The 16,233-nt window shown below is 38.1% G+C and overlaps 1 protein-coding gene across 1 annotated transcript in view; it reads right to left on the reverse strand.

Annotated features, from left to right (window-relative positions):
- Nucleotides 1–2,980: 2,980 nt before the first annotated feature.
- The window catches only part of ATP6AP1 (ATPase, H+ transporting, lysosomal accessory protein 1), a gene marked incomplete at its 3' end in the record, with an annotated part of 45,143 nt that continues 31,890 nt past the window's right edge, over nt 2,981–16,233 (reverse strand). Inside the window, exons 7-9 of the mRNA XM_010021317.1 lie at nt 9,980–10,221; nt 9,323–9,376; nt 2,981–3,218 (exon numbers count right to left, since the gene is read on the reverse strand). Coding sequence (XP_010019619.1) covers nt 2,981–3,218; nt 9,323–9,376; nt 9,980–10,221 — 534 coding nt within the window. The remainder of the gene's footprint in view (nt 3,219–9,322; nt 9,377–9,979; nt 10,222–16,233) is intronic.

Genomic DNA, 16,233 nt, shown 5'->3' on the forward strand with positions numbered 1-16,233 from the left:
CTAACTATTCTATGATTCTATGATTCTAACCCTGAGATCATAAGATTTGTTGAAATCCCATGAGTTTTTACCTATTAACTCCTTGACAAGATGAACTCCTGAAACCTACTTTAAAATGCACCTAATGAAAATCACCTTTTGGGTTGAGTTTTGGTGAAAGTTCAAAGAGAAAACAGCTGTGAAACCTTTCTTCACCCCTTCTTAGACATCAGAGACTTGAAAACAGGAGAGAGGACTTGTTTTATTGAGGTGTGGGATCTGTTTGTCTACTAACATATGAAGCCCATATAAGCTTTTCCAGCAGTTAGAAAAATCTGTAATATCTCTCCTTTGACTGGAGTTTTGAGGGCTGCAATTGACTGAGCTCCAACCATATTACTTTCCTCAGAAAAATAAACTAATCTGGGAACCTGTTCTCTGCCTAGCCATCACTTTTGCAAGAAGTATCAACAAACTAAATGCCTTTGAGACCATTATCCTTCTAAAAATTTTCATAAAACAGTCAAAGTATTAGAAAATTAAGAAGAAAGAGAAGACATTCCCCTCTCTACACACATGCACCTAATGACATAGAAGGAAGGGAATCTAACTGGTGAAAGCAAATGAAGGAAGGAAAGAATTAATCTTTCTTAAACAATTCTATATATTAAAAAAAAGAGGACTGGGATTCTTATGTATCTACAGATTCTTTGAAATGGTGTCTAAGGAAAGCACCAAACATCATAAATCTACCAGTAAAGAAACAAGACCTTAAAACTGACTATTTTCTATAAAATATCGTAGAATAATATAATAAAGTGATTATTTTATTTAAATCACTTCCCCCACCAGGCAGTAAGCAAGGAAGTAGAAGATCATGGATTTCTACTTTTCCCACTCCATAATTACTCTACACTTGACATGCTAATAAAAGAGTTTTTAACTTCCTAGGAAAGGCATTGGTACAAACACTGAAGAACTCAGTTTGTGGCTCGCATACCATGCTGCACCAGCAAGCACCCTGGGTTTCAGTTCATTCATGCTAAACGCCTAAAGTTAATGTGTACATCGTATGTGTGTTAAGACCAATGTCTATACTTTCCAGGATGCTGATTAATAGAACTATTACAATATGCAGAACTAAGGGCTATTTAAGTACCATGGAGGTGAAGACAATTTTATCAGTCCAAAATGTCTCTGGGCCTTTTAGAAGAATCTTTCCAAGTCAGATCATGGTAGCTAACTTGTAAAGACTGTCTGCTTTCACTATAGGCAGTCAGACTTCTGATTAAAGCAGGACTGGAGAAAATAAGCTTTTGGGTTGGATAACCATTTGCACAGTTTTAGAGAATACAGGTGATTACGAAAGCCTTTGCTTGTTAAGCCACCACTTTGACAACAGATGAGAATGTGAATAGGAGTCGTGAAGTGTCATCTGAAAGACTTATTTAGAATAAAATCAGAAAGCAGGTGATGATTTATGTCATTTATAGTAAAAGAACTGATTGAAATTCTGGAAAACAATACACACTTGTTATGACATTTACAAGAACTCTCTGAAGCACTTAACAGGTATATTTGGTTTATAAAGGTTTTATCACTTCTGATTTAGAGGCAGAAATACTGAATTTTATTATGTCAATCCTATCAGGATTTGGCTGGGGTTTTTTTTGAAGCAGGATTATGCTTATCAAACCTTCGAGGTGAAAGCTTTAATTGTACATTCTTACAATGCTCTATCTCCTTCTAGGCATGAGATGAAATATATGCAGGGTTCTCATTGTTTTTCTGAAGCTTTATCATTTCTGTGGGGGTGTTAGACTCCAGGTGGGAGATAAAAATGTGACTTCCAGCAGCATTTCTATCTATAGAAAAGCTAAAAATACTTACATGTGATTCTCTGATTTTTATGAATGTAAAAGCCTTTTGGACAGAGACTTCCGTACTGTGGAAGTTTTAATTTTAGTGTTTGGACCAGCATCATTTGTCATGGTTACACCAGTTTGCATTTACTGTTGATTTTTAAAATATTTTTTTCATGGAGTCCTCACATCATTTGACCTTTGACAAAGCCTTCAAGTAAAATCGGTTGTTTTCATGGCTCTGAAGTGTACACTGAACATCTAATTTTTGAACTTTGAAATATTTTAGCCACAAATAATCATAATATCCTTGATTTGAAAGGTTTTGGCAGTTTTTCTTAGGAGCAAAGTGGACTCTAAACCACCACGACACATACTAAAGAAAAGCAGTGCTTTTGGTGGCAGCCTTCTCTTTCAGTCCATAGGTGATCCTGAGATCCTTAAAAGGATAAAAGCTATAATGGCAGAACAACCATTCTTGTAACAACAACGAAACCAACAAAAAACCACACCGGAACCAGAGTAGTTTTGGTACTGTGTACAGCTATGAGTGGTGACATCCAAGAAAATAGGCACACCTAGACAACATCCCACAGAGGTTCTTTAGGTGGTAGTGACTGATCTAGCCCCAGAACTAAAGTGAAAAGCTGTATCAGTTCAGCCTTGCCTTGGAACAAGCTATGCAAGGCTTCACCATGCAGGTACCATGTCGCTCTACACTAAGCTGTAGTTTCCTAGGTAAACAAAGTGCAAAGAATTCAAATAAAAACAAAGTAAGCAGCATAAAGCTACCCACCTAAGAGGCCCGTGTTTCCCATAGCAGCCCAACTCATTAAACAGGCATGTGGACTTAGTCATTCTTTGCCTGATTAAGTACATTTGGTTTTACTGGTTTTTCTTTTCTGTGAATTACATTGTTTTTTGTTTTTCAAACCTGTGCTTTCATGTTCTTATTGTTCAGCAACTGACGTCCTTTTTACCCCTTTATTGAATGGATCACCTAGGGGGAACAACTTTTCTTTTACATTTTCCCTCAAGCTGAAATGAAAGTAAGGGCATTATGAATGTGTGCTGTTCAGCACCTACAATAGCAAGTAATGGTTCTTAAAATTATCTCTGAAATGGAAATGTGTACTCACTTGCAAACTGGAAATGAAAACATCCCAGTTTTCTGCCTCATCGTTGGATGGAATAAGCGTTGCAGGATAAAGATTGCTTGTTCCCACCAGCTGACAATGAGATGAATACTCTGCAGGAGCAGAGATGACAGAAACATTAAATTTAGCAAACTTTTCTCCATCTTGTACAATCTCAACTGAATATAAAGTGGACCAGTTTCTAGCTGAGCCTTCATAGAACTTGTTGGTCATTAAAAACCTACAAAGAAAACAGAGGGGAAAAAAAAAAAGTAAAAATGACAGAAGAAAGTTAATATTCATTTGACAAAGTACTGGTGACAGATAAAGGTTCACTACTGCTAGCTGCAAACATCACAGTTGGTATCTTAGGTTGGCCTTCTATGTCATTAGGATTGTCCATAAATGAAGAGATTCTGTGAGTATGTTTTTACTACTTACAGTTTCATCTCACAAGTACAGCTTTCCATAGCTGTGGCAGGCAAGGAGCAAATGCAATTTCATTCAAGGGCCTCTGTCAGTGCAGGATTTCAGCAGTTACCAACAGTTTATAATCAGTGGAGCAGAACCCAAGAGACTGTCAGTAGGCCTGCAGTGGCTCTCAATGAACATTCTACCAGGTTTTCTGAAAATTGCTTTTATGATAGGTACAGACATGATAACCATTCTGATTTACGATTGCAATTCTTCCTTCACTCAGATGCCTAAATGGCAATTTCCTTCACAAATGTCTGAATTTGCAATGGAAGACAGTTTTCCCTCACTGGAGGGTGGGGAAGGGTCATCAGCCCTAGTCTCCCAACTTGCAGTAGGTTAGGCACGAATAACTATTTTCTCATTTTTAAAAGGTCTGTCTATGTGTGGTATTGCTGCAGTTTCCAGTAGCTTATAATCATGGGCTTTATATATACGTTACTATCACTGCAGTCTGAACACCTCCCAGATAAATGTTCTGAAACAGAAATAATTGAGAACATCCAAATCCTTTACAGATCAGGACTATGTCCTAGTCTTTACCACTTTCTACTCGGTTACTTTAAAGTGTTCAAGAGATCTCATAAGGATATGATAAAGTTTTCTCCTTACTGTATGCTGCTTAATACTTTAAGCCTATTTGGTCTACATATGTATTGCTGTATATAGTTTGCTAAAGATTTTTTATTTTTGCTTATTAATAATGACAAATACTTCAGAAAAGGGATCTTTTAGCAATGTGAGGCTTGCTACAAAATGAAATATTCTGTTTATCCACAATGGGCAACACCCTATGTGGATTTTAAAATTTGGGATAATACTTAGGTGAAATTATGACAAGTTTGAAAAATAAGCAATCATCTATAAATATGGCACAGTATAGAATATTTTCTGGTCTGAAAGGTATATATGTATAGAGAATATTATCTGTTCTAGAATATTGCTTACTTGTTCAAATTGGTTGCTTTCAGTACCACAACATAGTCTAAATTCAACACAAACAATGCTCCTTAGGAGCATTTGATTCATAGGACTTTAGAGTCCTCAAGGGTTTCAAAATGCTTAAAAGGAATCCTAGAACTTAAAGCGTCATTCAGGTGAGAAAAGGATGTTTTTCTTTATTGCATTCCTTACATTTCAAGCCTAAACAGCTCTTTCTATACAACATTCAGCTGAAAGTGAAACATTCAGCATCAGTGAAAATGAAAAAAACATTTCCATTTCATCTAATATACATTCACAAATATTTATGGAAAGTATTATATTGTTATAGTGATAAAGTTACAAAATTAAAACATGTATTAGCTGAAGTGTTAATTTCTAGAAGGCATTTGATATAGCGCACAAACTGAATAGAATTTCCGTCATGTCTCCATACAGTGCTATAGGCAGTAGCTGAAGGTCACTTGTAAGCACAGAGAAGTTGATTTAAATGTTTGTGCCAACCACAGATGCTGGGTGTGCTCTCTACTTTTGCTCAGCAGATATGAAAACTGGCAAACAAGGAAATTATTCAGAGATTTACCATATGAACAAACAAGTTTTATAAGGTTGGTTATGTATATGAGTACATTCTAAAGTGACCTCCAGGAGAGCACTTTCTCTTCATATTGCACCAGAGACTAAAATTTTTTGTTACTTGCGGATTTATGAGGATTAGCATTCTAATTAGTGAAGTAGTTGAGCATGCTTAACTTAATAATATAGGCTTTTATCCTTAGCATTTTTCCAAAGAACTAATAGTGAACAACCTCCACCAAGCACATGCTTAACCAATACAACTATAATTCATTAAATGACAAAAAAGTCATTCAAACAACAAAAATCAATATAATAATTTCATTTAGTTTAATATTTTCTCAGATGAGTAGGTAGCAAATAGAATGAGCACAATATAGCAAATAAATGACAAGAGGAGAAATAACAAAGATTTTATCCACAGGACTGAAAGTGCCTTGGCTTTTATAGGAAATGCTGTATTCATATTAAACATCAGGCCTGACTCCTTTTGTGCCAGATAACCAGAACTCTAACTGCCACCACCTGGTACTGATCATCATCTCATGTGCCTATTCATTACAAAGAGAAATATTTCAGGAAAAGAAACTAGACGGAATTACTACTGTGTCAAAGATTCAAAGAGAAACACAACTGTTGGGTAAAAGACTTTAAAACATGGGTTTTGGATCAATTCTATTCTGTATGTGCTATGAGCAACAACAGTCAAGCACTTATCAATATAAGTGGGGAAAATACTAATGCTCTGCACTTCCATTCACTTTGACGCTTTTTCCCAGAGAAGATGACAGACAGGTTCTTGAACAGCTGGATGTCATCAGCTGCTGAGAGAACTGACATGATGCTTCTTCTAGCAAAAACTATTGCTCACTGCTCCCTGCTGCAGCAGTAGTTCACTTTTCTAAAACTAGCACAACCAGAAACACTCCACAACCGCTCCCTAACAGTTCACCTCTCAGTGGCAAATGCAGGAGGATGAATGGGACTGATGTCCTTGTTAGAGAGAGAGGGAGGGAGAGGGAGATGGCAGCTCTTTTCATGGGATGAAGCAGCTGTTGCAGCTGCTAGTAGGAGGTGGAATGACTGGCTGCTCAGCACAAGGTGGTAGTCCTTGTTTCAGCTGGGATAGAGTTAATTTTCATCCTCGTAGCTGGTGCAGTGCTCTGTTTTAGATTTAGTGTGAGAACAATGCTGATAACACACCAATGTTTCAGTTGTTGCTCAGTAGCACTTACCCTGATCAAGGACTTATCAGTCTCTCATGCTTTCCCAGTGAGGAGGGGCACAAGAAGCTGGGAGGAAGCAGAGACAGGACACCTGACCCAAACTAGCCAAAGGGGTATTCCATACCACAGCACGTCATGCCCTGTATATAAACTGGGGGAGTTACCTGGAAGGGACCAGTCGCTGCTTGGATCAGGTTCAGCATTGGTCAGTGAGTGGGTGAGCAATTGTATTGTGCATTATTCTTTTTTTTTTCCCTTGGGTTTTATTCCTCTCTCTCTCCAGCTCCTTTTTGTTACTACTACTACTATTGTTGTTGTTATATTGTTATTATTTATTTCAATTACTAAACCGTTCTTATCTTAACCCACAGGTTTTGCCACTTTCTGATTCTTCTCTCCATCTCACCACAGGGGCACCTTTTGTACTGATATTCTCCTTTAATTTACAGCCAGTGTGTCTGCAGTGTTGCTTCAAATTTCTTCTCTTCAGATGCACCTCAGATTCATGACCACATTAAAGTTTTCTTCCAATAATTAATTAAAATGATAGGATTTTAGAAAACGAATGACAAAACAGAAGTCTGAATAATACTCGCGAAGTCCATATGCAGGCACTGCACTAACATTTGATCTTATTATGCCTGCTGCAGCAATCAAAATCTAAGCTAAACGTTTCAACTGCCTGAGTATTTTGCTTCTGTAGTAGCATCCTAAGGTTGCAATTTCCTGTTGTATAGTTGTCCTGGGTTCAGCTACAGCAGTCACTTTTTCTCCTTCTTAGTAGCTGGTGCAGTGCTGTGTTTTTGACTTTCAGTCTGGGAACAACGCTGATAACACCGATGTTTTTAGTTGTTGCTCAGTAATGTTTACTCTGACCAAGGACTTTCTCAGTCTCATGCTCTGCCAGAGAGGAGGGGAAGCCAGGAGGAAGCAGAGACAGGACACCTGACCCAAACTGGCCAAAGGGGTATTCCATACCACAGCACATCATGCCCAGTATATAAACTGGGGGGAGTTACCCGGAAGGCCCAGATCGCTGCTCGGGTCGGGCTGGGTATCGGTCGGCGGGTGGTGAGCGGTTGTGTCCTCTCCCCTTGTTATTCCTCTTATCATTATTATTGGTAGCAGTAGTGGTTTGTATTATACCTTAGTTACTGGAGAGCTGTTATCTCAACCCGTGGGAGTTACATTCCTCTGATTCTCCTCCCCATCCCTCTGGGAGCGGGGGGAGGAAGGAAGAGGGGGGGGAGTGAGTGAGCGGCTGCGTGGTTCCAAGTTGCCGGCTGGGCTTGAACCACGACAATAGTTAAGCAAAACCTGTTGACTACTTTAAAGAAAACAACCCGTCTAACAACTTGGTTGCTAGTTTTGCAACACAGTGTCATGCTCCACAGGATTTTCAGGTGCTTTTTGATTCATATTGTTTTCTTGGAAGTGAAATTTTACTAGAAAGCGTGGTATTATGCTGACAATAGTCACATTCAGGACAAATGTGGAAAACAACCAGATTACTGGAGCAGCTAAGACCTGCATTAGTATGAGTAAAGATGCAGAATAAGAATCCAGGGCACTGTTTTGGTGGCTCTGTCTGTATGAGAGTGACGCAGGCAGTAGACAGAAGCACCAGAGAAAGTGGTATTTTGTGTCTCAGAGTAAAAACAAAGACCCAATTTGGGCAGAGTTTTGGTCTGAGAATAGTATTTTTTTAATTGGATTCAAGGAAAATGTTTCCTTAATTCCCCATGGTGTTCAGGGAAATGTATGCCCTTCGATAATTTACAGTACTGAAGCCAAAAAATGCTTACCTCCATCACTAAAGACACAGCTAAATGCAATAGTTTAAAAAAAAAAAGGTAAAACTACTACACTAACAGCAATCTTATTTGCATATTACGTTCTTTCACAAAGTTCTAGATGCTTGAGGAGAAGGGGAGATGTTAAATAACAAAGCATGTTTGGGTTTTGTCACCGGTCATGGTCTCTGATGATGACTGAAAAGTGCCTATAGCACTCCAATTACAGTGTCAGACTCATCACCGACTCTCTTCAACCCAAGTCCTTCCAGGGGTCCTTTTACCTAAATCTAGAATGTCCTTCAATCTCAGTTTAAATAATGATATTTATTCCTTCATGCTTACCAGCCTGATGTCACGTGCCTCTTTTACTCTCCTACCAAAATGTTGTTCAAGCTCTGATTATCTCCTACATTACTACTTTAATCTTCCTCTCTTTGGTTTCCTTGGATTTCAATTTCACTTTTTCAAGATGTCAAAACCATTTTTAGATGTCAAAAGTAATTTGTCTTTCTGCTGCCCAAGCAAACATCTAGTTCATCTAGGAGGTTGTAGCAAGCTGGGTGTCGGCCTCTTCTCTCACCTAACAAGCAATAGGACAAGAGGAAATGCCCTCAAGTTGCTCCAGGGGAGGTTTGGATTGGATATTAGGAAGAATTTCTTCACCGAAAGGCTTGCCAAGCACTGGAACAGGCTGCCCAGGGAAGTGTTTGAGTCACCATCCCTGGAGGTATTTAAAAGATATGTAGATGTGACACTTGGGGATATGTTTTATTGGTGCACTTGGCACTGCTAGGTTAATGGATGACTCATTTTCATCCCAAGTCTTCTCATTCCCTAGCTCTTCTTCCTTCTTCTGATGGCAGGAGAAACATGGTCCTGTCATCGTCCATGAGGCAGGAAAATTACAAGGTTTTGCACCCCTTATAAGCCACAAGCTACCTCTGATAGAATACGCTGGTTATCCCCATTAGGACTAAATACCGTGGCCATGAAAGTAGACTTCAGCCCCTAGAATTGTTTACAAATCACAGTTAGATTTCCCTGAAACAAGATTTTGTTTCATCCTGTTAGCAAAACAGGATGATGCATATACCAGTACCTTACAGTATGTTTGCCTACACCACTTTTTCAGATCTTCACCTGAGCACAGTAATATATTCTCTCTATAAAGACTGTATTATTGTTCTCCTGCATAGTAACTCTTCAGAACAGAAAGCAAATTGTAATTTCAAAACAATTTTCACTTACTTAACTCCTCTTCTTGTTTTGCTCCTATTTACAAGCAGGCTTTGTACATCACAAAGATCTATTTAAGGATAATCATAACTTACCTTATGTTTAGGCTGCTGATTCCATTCACTGGCCTTGTATATTCCAATGACAGTCTAAGTATAAGAAACAGATTTTTAATGTTACAGTAGTCAGCTTTAATTAGATCATTGTGACATTTCAAGCAGAGGGAATATTCTAAATCAACATGCAATTACAAAAGTCATATAGCAAAGGTTCAGTACACAGAAGAATACATCTAGAGGGTTTTTTTTTACCTAGGAGCAGGTGCTTCAAAGTAAAGGAAAACAGAGATAGTGTTTCATTAATGTACTTCCAGCTGAATTACTAACTAGTAAACAGCAATACTTCCCTTCAAGGGAATTTTACAATGAAATTATGGTCTCGCTAACGCCAGTGGAGATTTCTGTGGTTGTGAGATCAGGCACAGGGAAACATGTTTGGACCAATATAAACAAACAAAGAAGTAAGGACTGTAAGAGGAAAAGAATTGTGAAAATAAGACTGCATCTGAAAAATTTTAGTGGTCTTGACTCAGTATTTTTCTTCTAAGAATATCCAATTTAGTATGTTAGGTTTTTTTAATTTGGATGCTTTAGAAGAAGAAAATTTAAGTTAATATTAACTTGACATGCATCATTTCTGATTAATTTTCAGAATTACATGGATTATGATATGAAATGTCTTGTGCTACTTACGTTGCATTGCTGTCTGAGCACTCAGAGGAAGAAGTAGTCACATTATGTGTTACAAATGTTGCACTTGTCAAATCTATAAAAACTGAACTGCTGGTTTTGAGGCTGAAATTACTAGCATAAAAAAGGATGCATGTATCATTTCCAGTGGTCACACTCAGGGGAGAATATGATAAACTGTCTTCTTCCTCAGTGGCCATTAATTGTCGTCTTAATTCCCCCACCACTACAGTTCTTCTAGAAATCTGAAATAACAGCACATTAATAATTCATCTAATTTGTGAGAGATAATATCAGATGACCACAGACTTTCACCATTCTGTTCCATGACCACCCACCCTTCTTAAATTCTAAATCAACCCAAATATTTATTATTGCCTGTCTACTTAACTGGCAGTATGGAAGCTAATAAAGTGGTGCTAACCTAGGTTACCCTGGTCAGGTGTCTACACGTGAAAACAAGTACCACTGATATTAAGCAAATGAATGTAAACCCATGTTGTTAATGCTGACTTAAGATAGCAGCATGCGTTAGTGCTAACGGGTTAAAGACTTTATTTTTTTTTCCAGAAGAATGTAAAGAAAGACCTTAACTTTTTTCCTGCAATAAAATTACAAGAAAACTTCACCTTGCCAGTTCAGTGACCATCCTCCCTTAGTAACAATAACAGGTTTTGCACTCTTCATTTTAACAGGCATGAAAGCAGCAGCTTAACTACCACAGTATTATATTTAGGCTCTTTTGATGTCTTCTGGAAAAAGATCTATGCTCGTTTGGCAGGTGTGGTGAACTCCTATGGGACTTCATTGCATATACACATTTGCTTTTAGGAGGTTTCCAGGAATTCCCTTTAATAGGCAATGCTTCTTTATAAATGTGCCCAGGCCATTATTGGGAGAACAGCCCCACTGATATCAACTATAAAAGCTAGCTGACCTTTTCAGATGATAACTTAATCCTGTTCATATCTTGTTCTTCACTTCTTATTCTGTTCATATCTGGGCTATTCCATCTATTTTTAAGACCCATTTTAGCTTTACAACTTTGTGTTCTGCAAGTGGCCTCTACCCTTGGATAACCTTGGGATACAATAAATGAGAGGCATCACAGGCGTTACCAGAACTATAATTATGTGAAGCAATAGCCTGTAACCACTTTTAACAGGTTTAAATACAGGCAAGGACCATTCTCCAGTCTGAAACAAAGGATCCAATATCACTTTATAACCTGCCTGTGGAGACGAGCCCCAGAAGATATTGTCACTGTAACTGCTGCTCTCTAAATGCTACAGGACATCTGTTATATACAATGCATCTTTGCAGATACCTCATCCTATGAACAAAGCAGAATGGACTGAGTTAAAAACCTTTGACTAAACACTCAAATGAAGATTGCAATCTTCCTCTCCCATACATGCATACTTTATGAATTTCTTTTTAATTCAGAGTAGTGCCTTTACAAGTGCATCAGAACATGCATTATTTTAAATGAATACCATTTTCTTTAAAAGAAGAGTGTACAACAAAAGAAAATATTCAACTTTTGATATAAAACTTTTAATCTTCCCTTAGGCTCTCCTGAAATGTAATCATTTTATTTCAAACTGAGAGGAAGAGCTGAAGTCTAAATTATACCCTGTCTAACAATTGACTTCACTATGTGGGCCCTATGTATCACCTAAAGAGGGCTTTAAAAACTGCCTGCTAATAGCTGAAAACAATGTTACATTGGAGACTGTGATTGGGCTAACTTGGGGGATTAGGTTTAAGTATCTTAAAATAAAAAGAAAGCTATTAAAATATAATCGTAAGACCACTGCTTTATTTCTGTTGCTCTGCTGCCAGTACTTTGTCATGAGACTCTCACATAAAGATTCCCTTTAGTCTCTGAAAAAGCATATGAATCAAAAGAGTGTTTGCTTGTGAAGAAGAGGTATCAGGGACTAAGAAATCCACTAGTTTCCCGTGATTAAATCTGTTTTAATAAATCTACCTATGCTGAAGAAGGAAGGCAACACAGCTTAATGAAAGCATTTCTGAAAGTGGGCTTTGTTTTGGTTGTATTTGTAGCTGAAAATACAGGCAGTCATGGACTGTGCAGCCCTGCAAGTCTTCACTTGTACAGCTATAGGCAGGCAGGACTACTACACTAAACAGGAGCCTGAAAGCATCAGCTCTCTGGTGGAATGTCCCCCAGACTCTTACCAGCCTGTGTATTCATCCCTTCAGCCTGGAGATGTGTTTCTCTAAGATACCTGTGGGTAAGGTAATTCATCACATTTGCAATCAGAGAGTCAGGAAAATTTAGTCTTGAGGCTGGAAGGAGGATCTGTGACACACCCCAATGTGGTACTAGCTGGAGACCTGAAGACAGCAGTCGCTCCTTCCCATTGACCTGCAGTGGGAAGCTAATTGCTCCCCAGTAGATCCCTGACTCTGTTTTAGGCACATTTTCTTACTCTTTTGTTGCTGCACAAACATGAGCTTAATGAATTAAAATCATTCTCTCCATGCCATATATTTCATGCTAAACTATAAATGACAAGATGTTTCCTTGAGAAATGGATTATATTTACATTGAATTCTTGTAAACCGTATTAGATTATTTAGGAAAAATCCACAGTGGCAGTGTTGTCAATCGTTAAACAATATTTTATGCTGTTGTTTAGTGCCCCCTTTGCCTTTGGCTAATCTGAACCATGGGATGTTTGAGTCACTGTCTTGTTCCTCTGGATTTATCAATGACATTTTTTGATCTCGGATATGCAATGAACAATCACAAGACTTGATTAAATAAGGTACAGAAGAGAAAGGATGCCATTTACAGTGTCCTAGACCAGAACTGTAATTACCAACAGAAACTGCAGTAGAAGTAGCCTGGACAAAATTCTTCCCTTTGATCTGTGCTGCAAACCTCCTAATTCAGAATCATCTCTGTTGGAAAGGAGAAAGACAGCTGATCTGGCAACATTCTGATGCACCAACATCCTGATCTTTTTCAAAGCAAACAGGCCTTACATCCAAAATTATTCATTTGCTTTGTTGTTGCTGCCAGGGTTTTGTTGGTTGTTCAAAAACAGAATGGCTAGAGATAAGAAAAAAGATTTAGGGGCATTTTATATATTTTTTATAACATTTTATATTATAAGTAAGTATAAATCAAATAGTTGCAAACACATATGAGAAAAATACAAAATACTGTGAAAGTAAAATTTTCAATGGCTGAAATGATGAATGGTAATGAACCATAAAAACAGGCTACGTTTCATACTAGTTTCAATGTGGGATTTTTCGGTATCAGTTCAACATATGCTTATGCCTTCTTTTTCAGTCTTGGCTTTTTCATTGTGATGTTTAGATGTGCACATAAAGGATAAGAAAACTATCCTGGTGGCGCTTGTTGCTCCTTTTCAATTCTAACAGTATGGATTTATGACAACTTCCTCTCTGCGGAGTTATTGTAGCAGCTAACGGATGGATGAAGGATCCACTCCCTTTCTGGTTTTAGGTTGTATCTTAGTCTAGTCCCTGCCTCTGTACTGTACTCTGCACTGCAGCACTGCGTTCTCTGTATACATGCTATTTAATGGCAAATGGTAATTTTTCTAAATTTAGTCACAACACAATTAAACCAGTCATTGGTATCACAAAACTGCATAAAAATCTTAGCTTCTATTAAAAAAAAAAGTGCAGTATAAGAACCAGATATTGCTTAATAGCAACAATAAATGTAGAAAAGAGCCTGAAAGCATAGGGCATGCAGGTGTGAACAAAAGCGCAAAATACTTTGTGAAAGGGAAGGTCAAAGAATCCTTTTGGATCACTTACAGTGGCCAGAATCATGAGGTGTAGCTAACATCCCAGGAAGGGAAAGGAGGCACTGCAACTGCACCACAGCACACCAAAGACAAGTAACTGCTATCTGAACTAGATTTTGGGTTTGGTAGCTTGGATCTCATGAATGTGTATAACTACCAGAAGGGAAACTGTAAAGAAGACGGAGCCAGGCTCTTTTCAGTGGTACCCAGTGACAGGGCCAGAGACGACGGGCACAAACTGATACACAGGACATTCTGTCCAAACATCAGGAAACACTTTCTCTACTGTGAGGGTGACTGAGCACTGGCATAGGTTGCCCAAAGAAGTTATGGGGTCTCCATTCTCAGAGATGTTCAAAGTACAACTGGACATGGTACTGGGCAACTTTTTCTAGTAGGACCTGCTTGAGCAGGGAAGCTGGACTAGATGATCTCCAGAGGTCAATTCCAACCTCAATTATTCCGTGATTCCGTGTGGTTCTGTCTTAAATAATTTACAGGTCTAGACCTTGGCATGACCTGAGTAGGATGCAGGATGAGGAAGGCTTCTTCAGATTCTTGGATTTAAAAAAGATACAGAAGTCCAGTCTTGTTAGGGTGTGGTTTCCTGCCTACGAGGTGAACTACTCATGTTTTACCTACTACTTTTTCCAAGTCCTATTGTTTGAATTAACATATCAGTACAAAATGTGAACCATGAGATACTGTCTATCACTGACAAAGATATGAAATTAGGCATAGTACTGAAAAAAATCACTGGTTTGGAGCAGCACATTTTGAGCGAGTTCAAATGAAAGCTTTGATCCAGCAACTACAGTTTTTGTGTTCTGTTGTAAAGGATCTTACCTACCTACAGCTAATTTGACTTTCACTCCTTATAACTAAAACTGACAGACAAAATTTCTGCTCTGCTTCAGCTGAACCCAGCGGATGTTTAAACTACATTTTCCACTAGAAATATTTGTAGGGTGGAACGTTTGTGACGTAGTTATATCAGAATCCCCCAAATGTTTCTAATTGAGATGCCTAGTTTATCGGGAATTACCAGAAGCTCACGTGAATACACCATTCTTTCTCATTCACCTATTCATTCAAGGTGGTACGTTATCACAACTTCTGGGTAGCTTTTCAAATTTGAAATTTCTGTTCATACTAAATCACCTGAAATTTTATAACTTGCATATAATACAATAAAAATACATATCTAAAGATAGCACAAATCCCAAGTAATTGCACTTGCAGGTGTTTTCAGAACCAGAATTCAATTTCTGAAATTGTTCTTTCTTTTCATATAAAATCTCTTCAATGAAAACTTCAATGTAAACCTACATTAAAGCTTTCAAGGGAAACAAAGCTGGTAAAAATGTGCATTCAGGAAAATTTAGAAACCTCATTTAGAAAAATCTATTCCTGTACTTATGTAGACACTGCAGTAAACTCTTGGATTGTGAAAGCCAAGCCCTTACATTTTTCACTCAGACATATTTTCTGTCAACATTAATGACATTTTTCCTAAGTAGAAACTTTCAACTGACCAGGATCCCCACTCTATGCAGAAAAAGAAAGCAGGTATGTAATGTACTTCTCTTCAGTGAAATACAAAATAGAAAATTTGTTCTAAGTTATAACCAAAGAGAGAAACATGCTTTAAAATAAAGATAAAATAATTCAAAATCCATGGCTAATTGAATTGTGACAATACTTGGCATAAGTATGGACTTGGATACCTGTATTGCTTACATACATATGTGCATTCACACATACACACATATACAGAAAGAGTCAAGTGGAAATACACTCAGAAATGGAGAATTTCTCATAGATCTCATTCTTTCCCCTGTTGACTGCATGATCCACATGTAGATCCAGATGGAAAACGCAGAACTGAGGGCATTTACGAGAGGACCTAGAGAAGGATCTTAAAGTAGTCACACTTAAAAGCACACAGAAAGAAAACTGTTTTCAAAGCAGGATTAAGTTTGCATTGCTGAAACTGGAATAAACTCCTTACCAAAAATCAGAAACTAAACTTCCAAACATGGAATTTTATTTAACACTTAGCACTATACTTTTCACTTCCACTTCAGCAGCTGGCAGGGAATCATCAGGCCACTGCTTGCTATCACACTGAAGTGAACTCTATGCTTCAGTGTGACTATACTGTCATTCTCACTCTAGTGCAGGCACATTCCACTGTGGAGCAGGGAATGGCAGCATACAGTGGGTGTTCCTGAGCCTGGGAAACCCCAGGGGAGTGCTGAGATCCTCCAGGAGTGTGGGGAATGTGAAGCTCAAGGGCAGCCTTGGCTGCAGCGACCATGAAATGGTGAAACTGGATGATCTTTTTTGCATGCTTTTAAAGTAACTGTAAACCTAACCAAGACATCAGAGTAAATATCAATAGCATGACATTTTGCCCAGAGGAATCCTCCACCTCTC

The sequence above is a fragment of the Nestor notabilis genome, unplaced genomic scaffold (genome assembly GCF_000696875.1).
Source record: "Nestor notabilis isolate BGI_N333 unplaced genomic scaffold, ASM69687v1 scaffold7419, whole genome shotgun sequence".
In the NCBI taxonomy this organism is placed as follows: domain Eukaryota; kingdom Metazoa; phylum Chordata; class Aves; order Psittaciformes; family Psittacidae; genus Nestor; species Nestor notabilis.